Below are 16,346 nucleotides of genomic sequence, written 5' to 3' on the forward strand. Positions count from 1 at the left end.
ATGGTTCTGGGTTCAGTCCCACTGCGTGGCACCTTGGGCAAGTGTCTTCTACTATAGCCATGGGCTGACCAAACCCTTGTGAGTGAATTTGGTAGACGGAAACTGAAAGAAGCCTGTCCTGGGGTCAATTTGCTTGACTAAATTTGGTGCTCCAGCATGACCACAGTCAAATGACTGAAACAAGTAAAAGAGATGAAGAGGTTTTTTTTTTTTTTGTACTGCTGAAAAATCTTTTTAGTACTAACCACTTACCTTGAAAATTATAATAGTACTTATTCCAAGCTAAATAAATTGGAGTATATATCATCATCGCCATTATTCTAACATATACTTTTCCATGTTTACATGGGTTAAACAGAATTCATTGAGGTTGATTTTCTACTGCTGGATGCACTTTTTGTTGCTCACCCTCACCTGTTTCTAATAAGCCAGGTAATATTTCCTCATAGTCATGTTTGTCACAGAATATCAGAAATGAACGACACTGCTTGTATGACAGCAACATTCATTTACAACTATTACTTGATGTCAAAACAAGAATACACAAGCACACATACACATACATCCAATGAGCTTCTTTCAGTTTCCCTCTACCACATCCTCTCAGAAGGCTTTGGTCTGCCTGAGATTATAGCAGAAGACCCTCGCCCAAGGTGCCAAGCAATGGGACTGAACCTGAAACTATGTGGTTTGGAAACAAACTACGTAACCACACAACCATGCTATATAGATTAATAAGCACCATCCGTTCGTGTCCGTTGCCAGCCTCGCCTGGCCCCCGTGCCGGTGGCACATAAAAGCACCATCCGTTCGTGGCCGTTTGCCAGCTCTGTCTGGCACCTGTGCGGGTGGCACGTAAAAAGCACCCACTACACTCACGGAGTGGTTGGCATTAGGAAGGGCATCCAGCCGTAGAAACACTGCCAGATCTGACTGGGCCTGATGAAGCCTTCCAGCTTCACAGACCCCAGTTGAACCGTCCAACCCATGCTAGCATGGAAAACGGACGCTAAACGCTGATGATGATACCAGCGCTATGATGCAATATATATAACTAAAACCCGAACCTGTCTGCTATGAACCCTTCCTCTTTTTTTCATTTTTCCATTAATTACTCTAATTTCTGTTATACGCAATGAACTCCTGGCAGGAATTTGTATTAAATTTACCTAATCATTTGGTCGAATATTTATTTGTAAATGAACTTACCTAATGCAGTTTGCTTAAGATTCCTTTCTCCATTTGCATTTTCTGTGTGACTTGGGATTACTTCAAGTAATGGACCTTCATCAATAGCCAGTTATGAAAATCTTTCTAATCATTGCCATTGTGGAAAAAGAAGTTACATCTAATTAACCCTAACCCCCTCTCACTCCCTGTGTGTCTTTTTCTCTCTCTATGTTTCCCACTCTCATGTGTACATGCACACACACACACATACATCCTCATGAATATGTATACAAATTTGTGTGTTCTTTTATTCATCTCACACAATAGTGTAAAAGCCAATCACTTATTTAAGTAGCTATTTATTTCAATGATCATGATTGATTTATCAGTGAATTATCAACACCACTAACTTAGGAGAATTAGCAAATGGAAGTTGTGACTTTCATCCTTTCCAAAGGACATTGGGTAACTTAATGAAATAGAACTACATGGCATGTGTGTGTGTGTATATATATATATATATACACACACACACACACACACACACATATATTTTGCATACCTTTCCTGATATTTGTCGATGTTGGCAAGCTCTAGTTTCTTTTGAATTTACTATTTCACTTGTGTGTGTATGTGTTGTAGATACAGTATGGCTAACTGGTTAAGCTGTTCACTTCTCAATTTCAGGGTCAAGGGTTCAATCCTACTACATGCATCTCAAATGAGTATCTTATACTATAATCTTGGGCTGACCTATTCCTTATGAGTAAAATTGAAAAGACAGAAATTGTAAGGAAACTTGTTGGATGAATTATACCCATAATTCAAAACTCCAGCCTTGTTACTCTGCTTCTGTCCAATAATTTACATTAAGGATACATATGTCTGTAGAATATTATCATTCAGTCACATTCATGATAATTTAGCAAACTCGAGAATTCAATTGACAGAACGGCTGTAAAATCACGGTTGGAATTTCTGACCAAGATCCATTTTGTTTGTGTGTATATGTGAGAGAGAGGAAGAATGTAGAATTTGCTTCATAACTATATAGTTTTAGGTTCTATCCTCCTCCATGCTACCTTGGGTAAATGTCTTCTATTATTGGTGCAAGTCAAAGGCGGCAAGTTGGCAGAATCGTTAGCACGCCAGGCGAAATGCTTAGCAGTATTTCGTCTGCCACTACATTCTGAGCTCAAATTCCGCCGAGGTCGACTTTGCCTTTCATCCTTTCAGGGTCGATTAAATAAGTACCAGTTATGCACTGGGGTCGATGTAATCAACTTAATTCGTTTGTCTGTCCTTGTTTGTCCCTTCTGTGTTTAGCACCTTGTGGATAGTAAAGAAATAGGTATTTCGTCTGCCGTTACGTTCTGAGCTCAAATTCCACCAAGCTCAACTTTGCCTTTCATCTTTCAGGGTCAATTAAATAAGTACCAGTTACGCTCTGGGGTCGACTTAACCCTGTCCCCTAATCTGCCCTGGTGGCAAAAATTTGAAATCATTATTGGTGCAAGTCAACTGATAACCCTGTGAGTAAAATTGATAAACAGAAACTATATGGAAGTTTATGCATGCATACATACATGCATTTATTCATTTTGCTTAGGTATTGCAATACTAATAGCCTGGTGTTAGAACTCAGTATATAGTTGTGCCCAAAAGTTTGGAACATAGTTCTGAAAATTAGAATTTTTATATTAAATGCCCAAATATATACACATATTTGAATCAAATTGTACTTGGGCATAACAATTTTAATTTTGAAAAAAAAAAAATGTTTGAAACTTTTGGCACAACTGTATAAGGATCTGAATGAAGCATTAGTTGAGTACAGAGCAGTAATAAGAAAATGAGATGACAAAGGAATAAATGATTACATTATGAACTTAAACATGAAAAAGTAAATGGAAGCAGATTTTAATTAATATCAGGACTTCAGAATTAGTTATAGTTACATAACATCTTCACCCATATCCACTTAACATGGATCTCCTTTTGTTGCACATACTTTGTTCTTCCCCAGACCTCTCAGTAAGCATTATATCCATTCCTTTCTCTACAAAACTTGGTCCCTCTGAAAATTCCCTTTCCTATTTCCTCCCTCTTTTTTTAAAGGTGGGTGGGTTTGAAAATGTTCAAACCAAACATAATGATCCCACCTGTCTTATAAGGCCTGCTAAAGTCATGAGCACTGATCCTTCCTGCTAACTAAAAACACAAAATCTAAATCTCTATGTGGGTGTTTACCAAAAATGGCCCTGCTTGTTATCCACTTTAATTTAAAACTTTAAAGAGAGGAAGTTTATATAATCATGGATTTCTTCCTTACTCAAACAGAAAATCTCAAGTTCACAAGTAGGTTAGTAAAAAAAATTAGTACATAATGCTAATAAATTTATCACTATCCTGATCTACTCACTCCTACACAGATTACACAACATAAGCTTTGTAAGGGTGGTGGGTAGTGGAATTAAGAGTTTTATTATGGGCTAGATTAACTCCTCTTTAAGGCTCTTCTTTATCTGAATGAAAATTTAATTGAAATAGGTTTCCCTTTATAAATTGATCTTTATAACTGCTATCATTAGCATCATCATCATCACTCTCTCTCCAGTTGCTAACATCCCCTACAAACACCTATTAGTTTAATATACCTTGCCATCATCACCATCATCCTCTTATTATAATCACTACCATCCTTCCCGTCTCTCTACATAATCATCATTCCACTACCAATATTACTCTCTTTCAGGCACTACCATCCCTTACTGCCCCAACTCTTTTCCTCATCATTGCAACTTCTCTCCCCGCTCAAAACAAACTCCACCCTCACTATTACTACCCTTTCCTTGGCCTTTGTCCTACCACCCCAATCATCATCACTCTATCAATATTTGATTTCTTGCTCCTCTACTACCTTACCTAACTTATTGATCCTGTTCTTGGTGTTCTGCAAATATCCCCTCCTCTTTTTACTGTGATCACTTTTAACCCTTTTTTTTTAATTCTTGTTTTTCATAACTTCACTTCACTTCCTATTTTTCTTAACATCTCTATTTCTCTTCCCAGCCCCTATCTAATATTCAGCTCCTTATTTAAATTTAGCATTTTGAAATCAAATAAGCTGATATTTGTCCCCCCATTATTTTGCTCCAATGTTTCATTATCTATCGCTCACCTATTTTCTTGCCCCACCTCTCTCTCTCTCTCTCTCTCTTCCTCACTATTTTTTCTCAACAATCCATTTTGTTATCTTCATTTGAACATTTTAATCTTTTATATTTTACTTTTAAAACTAAAAACTTACTCTGTTACCTCTCAAGCAAACCTATTTCCTTAATTGAAATTAATTAATCTGTGCATATAGGCGCAGAAGTGGCTGTGTGGTAAGTAGCTTACTTGCCAACCACATGGTTCCGGGTTCAGTCCCATTGCGTTGCACCTTGGGCAAGTGTCATCTACTATAACCTTGGGCCAACCAAAGCCTTGTGAGTGGATTTGGTAGACGGAAACTAAAAGAAGCCCATCATATATATGAATATGTATGTGTGTGTATATGTTTGTGTGTCTGCGTTTGTCCCCCAACATCACTTGACAACCGATGCTGGTGCATTTACATCCCCGTCACTTAGCGGTTTGGCAGAAGAGACCGATAGAATAAGTACTAGGCTTACAAAGAATAAGTCCCGGGGTCGATTTGCTCGACTAAAGGTGGTGCTCCAGCATGGCCGCAGTAAAATGACTGAAACGAGTAAAAGAGTATATTTATTAGCATAACATATGTATGTACATGTCTCTTGCATATCTGCTGTTGTTGTTTATCACCAAGTCAGACCAAGGTTTTCTATCCATGAATTACACCCTTTGTTAGATTGTGCGTATCCATGTTTCTGCATTGGTGAACACCTGTTGTTGAATTGTTGCTCGTATACAATCCCATAGCTTTCAATAGTCTTTAACACATGTGTATTCGCTTTATTCTCTTTACACCTGCATATATCTACGTTAGTACATTGTGCACACTTGAATTTTGTGTGCTTGCCATTATATATATATATTATATATATATATATATATTTTATGAAAATAAACGACGAAGGCAGGTGGAGTACAAACAAACAAATGTATTAGTATAGCGCTCAGGAATAGAAAAAGTCTTTTACGTTTCGAGCCTACGCTCTTCGACAGAAAGATACACAGAAAAAAAATGTATATGTATGTATGTATGTTATATATAACACATATCTCTACATAAACATGTACATACCTTTACATATACACAAATGTACATACAAACACGTATATATATATATGTATCTATATATATATATATATATAATATATATATATATAAAGGGAAAGTTTACGAAAATAAACAAAAGACGAAGGCAGGTGGAGTACAAACAAACAAATGTATTAGTATAGCGCTCAGGAATAGAAAAAGTCTTTTACGTTTCGAGCCTACGCTCTTCGACAGAAAGATACACAGAAAAAAAAAACAAGGAGAGAAAAAATGCATATAGGAGCTAACGATCTATCATGGCGTCCTGACTTCAGATATATATATATATATATATATATATATATATATATATATATACACACATATATGATTGTGTGTGTATACAGTTCTGGTGGACTATATGCAGATAGCTATATTTTGTACACCTGTACTCACAGGCTTGAGTCATACACTATGGATAATAGTACCAGTGCCATTTACTCCCAAAACTTTACAACTGCAGTAATACGAGCTTTAAAATCAGCATGAATGTAATGCGGCATCATTAATGGATAAGATTAAGGGGTGGGGAAAGGGAAAATTTGCTGCAAGTTAACGAGCTAATAAAATTTTTCTTTCTTTTCTATATGCTCTTTTTTTGTTGGTTTTTTTTTTTTTTTTTTTTTTTGCTTTTTTTTTTAACCAGGCAAATGATTAATTTCGAGAAAAACAAATTATATAGTTGTTATTTAGGGATCTATCAAGTGTCAGTTGGGAGACAGCAAATGGGCCAAGTCATTAAAGCACTGGCTGAAACATGTCATGGTATTTGTTCTGGCTCTCTGAAGCCTGAATTCAAATTTCACTACAGTCAACTAGCCCAACCTATGCCAAAGTGGTGGAATTGGTGTGGGGAAAATTAAATGTGTAATTAAAAAAAAAAAAAAAAAAAAAGGGATGATTTTTGTTCTTTCTCTATAGCTAATTATAGTGTTGTTTAACCCCAAGTCAGCCCTGATAAAGTGCATTTCTCGGCCAATGAACAGTTGCATAGCTACCCTCTGTATAACAACACAAACATCAGTTTAATTTATACAACATTTAATTTTGTTTTCATTTTCTTTTTTTCTGAATCTGGAGCCTCTTCTTGGGCTCTCTTAGTTGAGATAGATATCAGTGATGTTCCTTTTTTAAGTCAAAAAGTATGATCAGGGAGAAACTACTAAAGGCATGACCAGGTATGATATTTTAGCAAGAAAGGACTAAATATAACAATTAGTACTAAGTAAAATTGCTGTCTTTCACACATGCAGGCCTGTCCCCTCAGGTCCCACATTAGAAGCACCCATGCCGGTGCTGCACAAATGCACCCATTCCAATGGCATGTAAAAAGCATCCAGCATACTTTAAGTGGTTGGCATTAGGAAGGGCATCCGGCCATAGCAACCATGCCACGACAGACAATTGGAGTCTGGCCAGCTCCATGTTAAACCTATTTCTTTATTACCTACAAGGGGCCAAACATAGAGGGGACAAACAAGGACAGACATAGGGATTAAGTCGATTATGTCAACCCCAGTGCATAACTGGTACTTAATTTATCGACCCCGAAAGGATGAAAGGCAAAGTCGACCTCGGCGGTATTTGAACTCAGAACGTAACGGCAGACGAAATACGGCTACGCATTTCGCCCAGCGTGCTAACATTTCTGCCAACTCGCTGCCTTAAAACCATGTTAAACCATCCTACCCATGCCAGCATGGAAAGCAGACGTTAATTGATGATGATGCAGAGCATAGGTGAGTTGGACACAACAAAGGTGATATAAGAGGAGGAAAGACATATGGTCAAAAATTCTTGAGTGTAGATAGCATAAGCTTAGCCAGCTCCAAGTAGCAGAGTCCATTATAATAGCTGTAGAAAAGACAGAGCAAGGAGACAGCATGCTTGTCTGCCTGAGACGGGAGTGTGTCTAAGTGAAGTCCTTTATTATTCATATACACTAATACTTCAACTACAAGGCTGCCTAAATTTCTAAATTCTAAACTAGCTTTAATTGAAATCTTCCTGCATTTTATTCTTTTCTAAAGACATCTTCATCCATCTTACATCATCTTTCTTGTCTCCAGTTTAGATTTTTTTTACAAATATTTTCCAATGTTTGAAATATTTGTGATACATTTTATTCTACTGACAGCATATGATATTTTATTTTATTTATATTATTTTTTTAATTTTTTTTTGTCTTGGAGAACTGAAGCAGAATAATTAGTAAGACTTGCTTAATAATATGATTACTTTTGTATTTAATTCTCATCTACTTAAAAATTATCCTATCAGATCATAGAGGTATTGTATCTCCACTTATTAACAGGGGGGGGGGGGGGCATTTATTCTTAAAATATTATATGGATCAAGGTTATTTTATTTCTCTGAATTTCTCTTTTTTTTTTCTTTTCTTTTAGGCTTTTCTTTTTTTTTTTTTTTTGCCCTGCATCAGTATTAGATTAGGACACTTACTTAACGAGATCAGTTCAACTTAACATTGACTTAATGCCTGTATATATGTATGTGTATGTACACAAACACACACACATGTAGTCTGTTGTTGAATGTCAGTGTCAGTGTAGTGCTACTGACATGCTTGCTAGAAAAACTACTAAATGATAGAATCTCAAATATTCTGATTTTGATACTTTGGATAAATATATATTTGATAAAATTTAATTTCATTGGAAGAATCCTAGAGTGGTTTAATGTAACCCTTTTAATACCAACCCACCTATTACCACCCGTCTTGAAGTACTCATATTTGAATTATAATTAGAATCTCTCTCAAATTAATACACCCTACAGATTCTGTTTGTACCAGGGTTTGCAGTACGTCCTTGTGAAGCTCTACAGATCTTTCAGGACAAGGCTCACTTTCTAGGCTGTAGTTTCCAGCTTGGAATTTCTGGAACCACCATTGACACTGGCTTACGCTTATTGTCCGATCCCCATATACTTCATTAATATTCCTCCCACTTTCCATTGCGTTGTTGACTTTATTGAACTCATAAAGCAAAATATGCCCCTTTGTCACTTCCATTATAGCTTTGAAAAAATAACTGTTACAATCGAACTGCACTCTTCAAAACTTGCACTAAGAATAAGTACAAGGTAAAGTTACAACCCACTTTTATAGCAAGTAGATGCAGGTAGTTTATCCCATCTGCTTCTGACTTTTAGTTCATGCAATGGAAAAGCCACATTATTTTTAGTTCATGCAATGGAAAAACCACATTATTTATGGGATCACCCAATATTTAATCATAAGCCAAGTCAATCAGACTGACCTGAGTCTAATCAGCAACAGACATCAATACATTACAGCTTCAAGTGTTTTACTAAATTCATCTAGAGTCTCTGGAAATTAATTGAATATTAATATATACTGAAAATTAATTAAAATGCAGGTTGTTTTAATTAATTCAGTATAATCCAAAAAACAAATAATCATGTTTACCAACCACATGGTTCAGTTCTACTGCGTGGCACCTTGGGTAAGTGTCTTCTACTATAGCCTCGGGCCGACCAAAGCCTTGTGAGTGGGTTTGGTGGACGGAAACTAAAAGAAGCCCGTTGTGTGTGTGTGTGTGTATATATATCACCATGATAGATCGGTAGCCACTACACACATTTTTTTTCTCTCCTTGTTTCTCTCCTTGTTTTTTTCTGTGTCCCTTTCTGTAGATGAACGTAGGCTCGAAACGTAAAAGACTTTTTCAATTCCTGAGTTCAAATGCTGCCATGGTTGACTTTGCCTTTCATCTCTTTCAGGATCAATAAAATAAGTACTAGTTGGGTCAATCTAATTGACTTATCCCTCCTCAAATTGCTGGCCTTGTGCCAAAATTTGAAAACACTATTTATAGAGACACATGAGAATTTATGAGTATATAAATTTGAATCAAATGTTGTATAAAATTTATTTTCCTGTATTCTTTTCAACCGTTTTAAAACTATATTTAAATATTTTTCTTGGTTTTATTTCTCTTCAGATATTGCAAAAGGATATAGAATCCCATTTGAGAGTGGTTTCAGCAGTACTTAAGCTTGGTGAATGCCTTCAAAATGGAAAAAATGAAGAAAAGCTTCATGAACAATCTATCACCTTTCCAGAATCACTCCATGATGTCAGCCACAACCTGGAGAAAAGATGGCATACAATTTGGTTACAGTCGCTTGAGTGGCAGTGTCGTTTAGAACAAGCAATTATCTCTAAGAAGGTATGTATTTGCTTGCTAACACCTTTATAGTTTTTTTTTCCCTCTTATTCTCAGGTGGAAATAATTTTTTCATTTGAGGAAAGAACTGATCTCAATGTATGTTGAGAACACTAGTTTTTGTTAAATGGTAGGCGCGGGCATGGCTATGTGGTTAGGGAGCTTGCTTCCTAACTACATGGTTTCGGGTTCAGTCCCACTGCGTGGCACTTTGGGTAGGTGTCTTCCACTATAGCCCCAAGCCGACCGGAGCTTTGTGATTGAATTTGGTAGGTGGAAGTTACTGACGTGTGTGTATATGTGTGTATAGCTGCTCAGTGCCTCTCCGAAAGAAAGAGAGAGGGTAGCAAAATTGGTAAATTCAGTTTCTATCTGTCAACTAAACAACTTACCAGAATATTAAAAGGATCTGAAAACTACAAACCCTTTTTTAACTCTCTAATGCCTGAATTATCAATCTAAATTAAATTCTTCTTAACCATAATAGATACCCTCTTTCTGTAATCTTACTTCAAACCTGCACAAGAGAATGGACACAGTTATATATAATGATTTCTAAGATATTGCCACATAGTTACAATTTTATAGGTGGTGAGATACAGCTGTTTGAATCAACATCATTACATCACTTCATTTTTTTTTTTTTATGTAAGTTTTGTAGAAAGGAATAGAAGTCAGATTCAATCCAAACAGGATTTGAACTCAGAACAGAAAAGCATGAGGTGCAATAGCTTTTCTCCCAATATCACTTTGGTCTTTTTCTGGCTCTTTCTGTCACTACTAATATAATAAAGGATATAAGATCAGCAATTTATATTTCTATGCTTAACTGTAATAAGGGGGTGAAAATGATATTTAACACTTAATGGCTAAATCAGACTAGCTATAAGGATAGGAACAGTAGATGACATTAAGAAGAGTTGGGGGCATATATAGTTGATCAATACTTTTAGTTTGCAGTGCTGAACTAAAATCTTCCTGTAGAAAAAAAATCTTACAAGAAACTTAGTGTAAGTCACCCCTGAACTATTCCATGATACTAACATATTTGTATACCAAACAACTGAGTGAATTTAGAACATTATTATTACCACCAATGTAATTATTTTCATTGTAAATTTTGTAATCAATAATCAATTACACTTTTGTAATTATTGCAGTTGATTATTGATTAATACAGTTTTTTTTTTCAACAAGAGGAGGCCTAGGAAAATATTTACAAATTGATATTACAAATAAAAATGTTCTCAATAAACTTAATTCGTTTATACACACAAGCTCAGGTCAAGTATTTTATTTGCATAAACCTCTATTAAACCCCAATCCAACATTTACTCAGGTATTCATAACTAGTGAACCATATCATAATAGGTATAATAATCCCCCCGGACCATTTTGGATTTGCTATTTTCCATTATTTCTTTCCTTCATTTTTAGGCACTCTATTCTTTTACTCTTGGTATAGATTTTTATTGTGTCTGCTTTAGAAAATATCACAGAATAAGAACATCAAATATTTACTAGTGTTTACTAGAAAAACTATAATCCAAACTTCTTTTACCTCGATAACTTTTTTTGCTTGTTCTTCTTGTTCTAACATTCTTCTTCTCTTCATTATTTTTAAGTATTTTTGTTATATAATTCAATTCATGATAGTATGGAAAATGGATGCTTAAAGAATGAACAAATGATATATATATATATATATATATATATATATATATATATGTGTGTGTGTATATGTATAAATGATTTGCTTTTCAAACAAACATACATTGCTTAATAAAATATTTGCTTGCCACAAAAGTTCTCCACTACTGAAAGCTATTTACTTAGACTCATATAAAACAATCCCATCCAAATTATACAGTATAGGGTGTTTGAGGAGAGTACCCCATCATAATTTCCTCCTTGCTCCCCTTTCTGAGCCAATATTAGCAATTAAGAGTTGAATAACAGTTTATGGTAGACTTTTTTTTATATTTTTTCATTACCATTGCTGTCTCTTAAATCAAGGTTATTGATTTTAAGGTGTTATTTCCTTGAAAACTTTTGGACTCGAGTGCAATGTTCTTAATCTTAAGTTTATGTATATATTGCTCCCCTTCAAAAATAAAAAAAATATGTATCTCTGTATACATTACTGGACAATTATAGATCATAGTTAGATGTCATTCGGCAAACAGTGTCAATAAGGAATTGTATGGGACTTTTTTTGATGTTATGTTTGTATTCATTGCAGAGTTAGTTTAGTTCACTGGTTGCTTGATTAGTTGGAGTGTGTGAGAGGGAAAGGTTGATTGTTAACTTTCACTCACACTTCATCAGTGTATGCTGGATTTTCATTGTTATTTAATATCAGTTATGCAATATACTCTCTAATTAAGCATATTAGATATTAAGTGCAGTGTTTGTCTATAACTATTGAGTAGAAAATGTCAATCGAAGTCTTAGGTAATTTTCGTTGTCTTTATTATTGATGGTGGTGATAATAATAATGATATTAGTAATAATTTCAAATTTTGACACAAGGCCGGCAGTTTTGGGCTGGAGGCGGTTAAATCGATTACATTGACCCCAGAGTTCAACTGGTATTTATTTTATCGACCCTGAAAGTATTAAAAGCAAAGTTGACCTCAGTAGCATTTGAACTCAGAACATAAAGGCAGACAAAATGCCACTAAGCATTTTACCACAATAATAATAATAATAATAGTAATAATGATATTCATAATGATGCTGGTTGAAGGTGACAATGGTTGTAATAATAGTAGCAAAAATAACAAGGGGGGAAACAATAGTAAAGGTAGAGATATGGCTGGTTGAATGTAACCTAGTTCATTATTACTACTTGTTTCATTGACCTTTTGTTCTAAGTGGGATGAAAGAGAAATTTAACTTTGAGGTTTGAACTCAGAATGTGAAAAGGATCAAGCTAAATACAGCTTTCTACCTCAAATAATAATCACTTTTTAAAATTTAGGTGCAAGGTCAAACATTTTGCAGGAAGGGAACAATTGATTGTATCAACCTAATATTTAGACTGGCGTTTGGTTTAGCAACTCTTGAAAGATTGAAAGGCTAAAAGTAACTTTGGTAGGATTTGAACTTAACCCTTTCATTACCGTATTTATTTATTTTGAAATCCTCTGTGTTTCTCTCAATTGATTTTAAATATAACCAAGAATTTAGTAAAATAATTTAGTTATCATTAAGGTAGGGTTGAGAACAAATCATGACTAAAGTTTGGTGGAAGATTTTAATTGAAAACTTGTGAAAACAAAGCATTTGTACTACAGAGCCAGAGGCGGTTTCAGCCGGGTTGGTATTGAAAAGGTTAAAAAATAAACAGCTGGAACAAATACTGCAAAGCTTTTTGTCTGACACTCTAAAATGTCTGCCGATTCTCCTCTTTGAGTACCACTAATGTTGATTTCTAACATTGGCATAGGACCACATATTGATGGAGAGTTACAGTTGGTTATATTGATTTCAGTAGTTGTCTGGTACTTTACTTTATCAACTCCAGAAGGTTGTGAGGTAACATCTGCTAAAACCAGATTTGAATTTAGATTGTAAAACAGACTGTTATCCAAATAAAACATAAGAGGAAGACCATAGGGAAAAGGAAATTTCACCATCATAATCATCATAAATATCATCATCATCTTTTAACATCCGTTTTCCATGCTGGCATGGGTCAGTCGGTTTGGCCAGAGCTAGCTGTCCAACCCATGCCAGCATGGAAAATGAATGTTAAAGAATGATGATGATTTAAATAATATCAACAAACTTCAAATATTCTCATGTACCTCTATTAATACCAACAGCTGTATACAAACATGTAAAAACATAACCTTATAACATATTCAGGTACACTTAACGCACAATCAATGATAATTATCTATTCTTTTCATTAATATGATGCTATTACATAGAGAAGTGCATCTTATCCATTAACCCAGTAAATTGATGTATATGATGGGAGAAAAAAAAAAGTTTTGTTGATTCTGGATCGAGGTATATTATGCTTACTGAGCTGACAAAGGGAGAAACAAGAGCCCTAATCTTACTTTTGTAGTCAAGTAATTAGCTGCAAAAAGAGCTTCTGGTTGACTAAAAGAAAAAAACTGAGCCAGTGAATAAAAACCATGTCACCTTCGTATACTCTTTATTCTTTTAATTATTTCAGTCATTTGACTTTGGCCACGCTAGAGCACCGCCTTTTAGTCAAGCAAATCAACCCCAGGACTTATTCTTTGTAAGCCTAGTACTTATTCTATCAGTCACTTTTGCCGAACCGCTAAGTTACGGGGACGTAAACACACCAGCATCGGTTGTCAAGCGATGCTGGGGGGATAAACACAGACATACAAACATATATATATATATACGCGACAGGCTTCTTTCAGTTTCCGTCCACCAAATCCACTCACAAGGCTTTGGTTGGCCTGAGGCTAGAGTAGAAGACACTTGCCCAAGGTGCCACGCAATGGGACTGAACCAGGAACCACGTGGTTTGTTAGCAAGCTACTTACCACACAGCCACTGGGTGGGGAAAAAAAAAGTTGTAAAATTATGTATCTGCATACATTCATGTACATCTATGTATTTGTGTGTGTGCTTGTGAGGTTCATAGTCTCTTACTTTTGAGCTCACCACGCAAAACTACTGCCACCAGTTTACTTTATGGAACAAAGAGCATAAACAAAACATCCCACTCATAGAAGCATTGAAAAAGTAGATGTTAAATGGTAATAAATGTGTATGGTTGTGTCACGTTTTCTTGTGACATAACCACATACTTAACATACAAACTGTGACACGTATTTGTTCATAAAATCTTGTATTCAATCAGGGAGTGATTATCCTGTACACAGTTTATATTGTATTTGCTGGTTTATTTAAAGCCGAAGTTCCACATTTACATAACTCTTATTTACTTGTCTATTAACTATATTTTCCACCATCCAAATTGCAATACATTCTTTAACCACATAGACACCTGCCTCTTTTGATTATTTTTATGGCTGGACACTGATCTGTAGGGGAGGAGGTGCTTGAATCGGGTCGCAAATTTACCTGATTCTATTTGTTTTCATAGCTATATTTTGAGGACATCACTTGTTTCTTGAAAGGCTGCTCAAGAACTGAAGCAAGAGATCATAGTTCTAAGTTTCAGTCTCATCTACTAAATTCAGACACTTTATACCTCTTTTTCCCCTCACTTGCTGAGTCTTGAAGAAGAGGCAACATCCATAACCATTGCAGGCCCTCATAGAACCTATGCTTGGGAAAAATATTAGCAGGAAGGGAGTTCTAGAGGGCTGAAGTTCCTGGATGGAAGGGCTGCGTATAGTGATTTGTTCAAGGTCTGAGAGAGTTGGATACAACAAAGGTGATGATAAGGGAAGACAAGTGGGGCAGGAATACTTGACAACGGGTGGTATGAGCCCAGTCGGCTACAAAGCAGAGACCTGTCAAAGCACTGGTAAAGGTAGAAGAAAGGAGACTGCTGACAGCTCACCTATGAACCAGAGACTGAAGTGTGTCTGTAAATGACTTTGTACCCATAAGTTGGGTGGTCCCTTTTCTGCATGTAATCTAGAATATCTGTATGTGTGCACAACAGTAGCCCTTCCCCATATGTGAAAGCAATACTCCATTGTCAGTATTACCTGAGCTTTGAGGAATATCAATCTAGCTATCAGAAAATTAAGTAGAAAAACTAACCTGAAAATTTCAATGATGCCAGTTTTAACAATGTTTGTATAAAATCATTTGTTTTTTCTTTTTAGACTTATTCTTTAGTGTATTCCTTCATTTCCAGTTGACCTGTTATGTTCACCATCCTCTTTTTGTTACATTTATTTTTAAACACTAACAGTGATGAGTGGGAACAAGAAACAAATTATAAACATGTAATATGGCTCATTTATCTTCTAGAACAGTTTACACATTGTTTGCTGAGTCAAGCTACAATTGCTGCTACTGGTTAATGAAATCACCTACATATCTATATCTTATATACTATTCAGAAGGTTATAACATAACTTGTTTCCCTGTTTGAGTATTGAAAAGTCTGTGTTCAAGATGTCTGGGTTTTTTTTCATCCAATATTATTCTATTTCTAATGTCTGTGTAGTTAGTTGCCAGGTGTTTTCCTGCAATTCTGATAATATAGCTAACAAGTGATAAGACAAGACTCGGATGAAGGGAGCTGGAGGATTACTTAGGCAAGTCCTGCTCTGATTATTATTATTAGTAGTAGGAGCAGTAATAACAACAGCACCCAGACACTATGTTCTTGTGTAAATTAGTTATTAAAGCAAACAAACTGCAGAGAACTTTGACAGCTGAAAGATATGGCTCACTGTTCAGATATGGAGAGGGTTTGTTGATCAAAAGGCAATGACATTCTATATTTCCGTCTGACTATGGATTTATTGGCAACACTGCAAGCTTTATATATAATATTTGTTTGAGGGGTATGATGATAGTAAGGATCCTAAGAATGATGTGACTGCAGTGTGATGCAGCAACTAAACAGACCTATAATTAATTAATTGACTTGGGTTCAAATTTCTTTCAAGTTCATTGAAACCTATACTACTGATCAATCACAAAATATCAGTTTATTTTTTAACCTTATAAACATATATTAATTTTGTAGATGTATGTAT

The 16,346-nt window shown here is 35.4% G+C and overlaps 1 protein-coding gene across 3 annotated transcripts in view; it reads left to right on the top strand.

Moving 5' to 3' along the window:
• The window catches only part of LOC115209158, a 225,695-nt gene that overhangs the window by 144,615 nt on the left and 64,734 nt on the right, over positions 1–16,346 (top strand). For all 3 annotated transcript variants that reach the window (XR_004998189.1, XR_004998190.1, XM_029777384.2), the window contains exon 6: positions 9,439–9,666. Coding sequence is in view for 1 of the 3 variants with exons in the window: in XM_029777384.2 (XP_029633244.1) it covers positions 9,439–9,666 (228 nt within the window). In the remaining 2 variants the exon portion in view is untranslated. The remainder of the gene's footprint in view (positions 1–9,438; positions 9,667–16,346) is intronic.

Source organism: Octopus sinensis, linkage group LG3, assembly GCF_006345805.1.
Source record: "Octopus sinensis linkage group LG3, ASM634580v1, whole genome shotgun sequence".
NCBI lineage: Eukaryota > Metazoa > Mollusca > Cephalopoda > Octopoda > Octopodidae > Octopus > Octopus sinensis.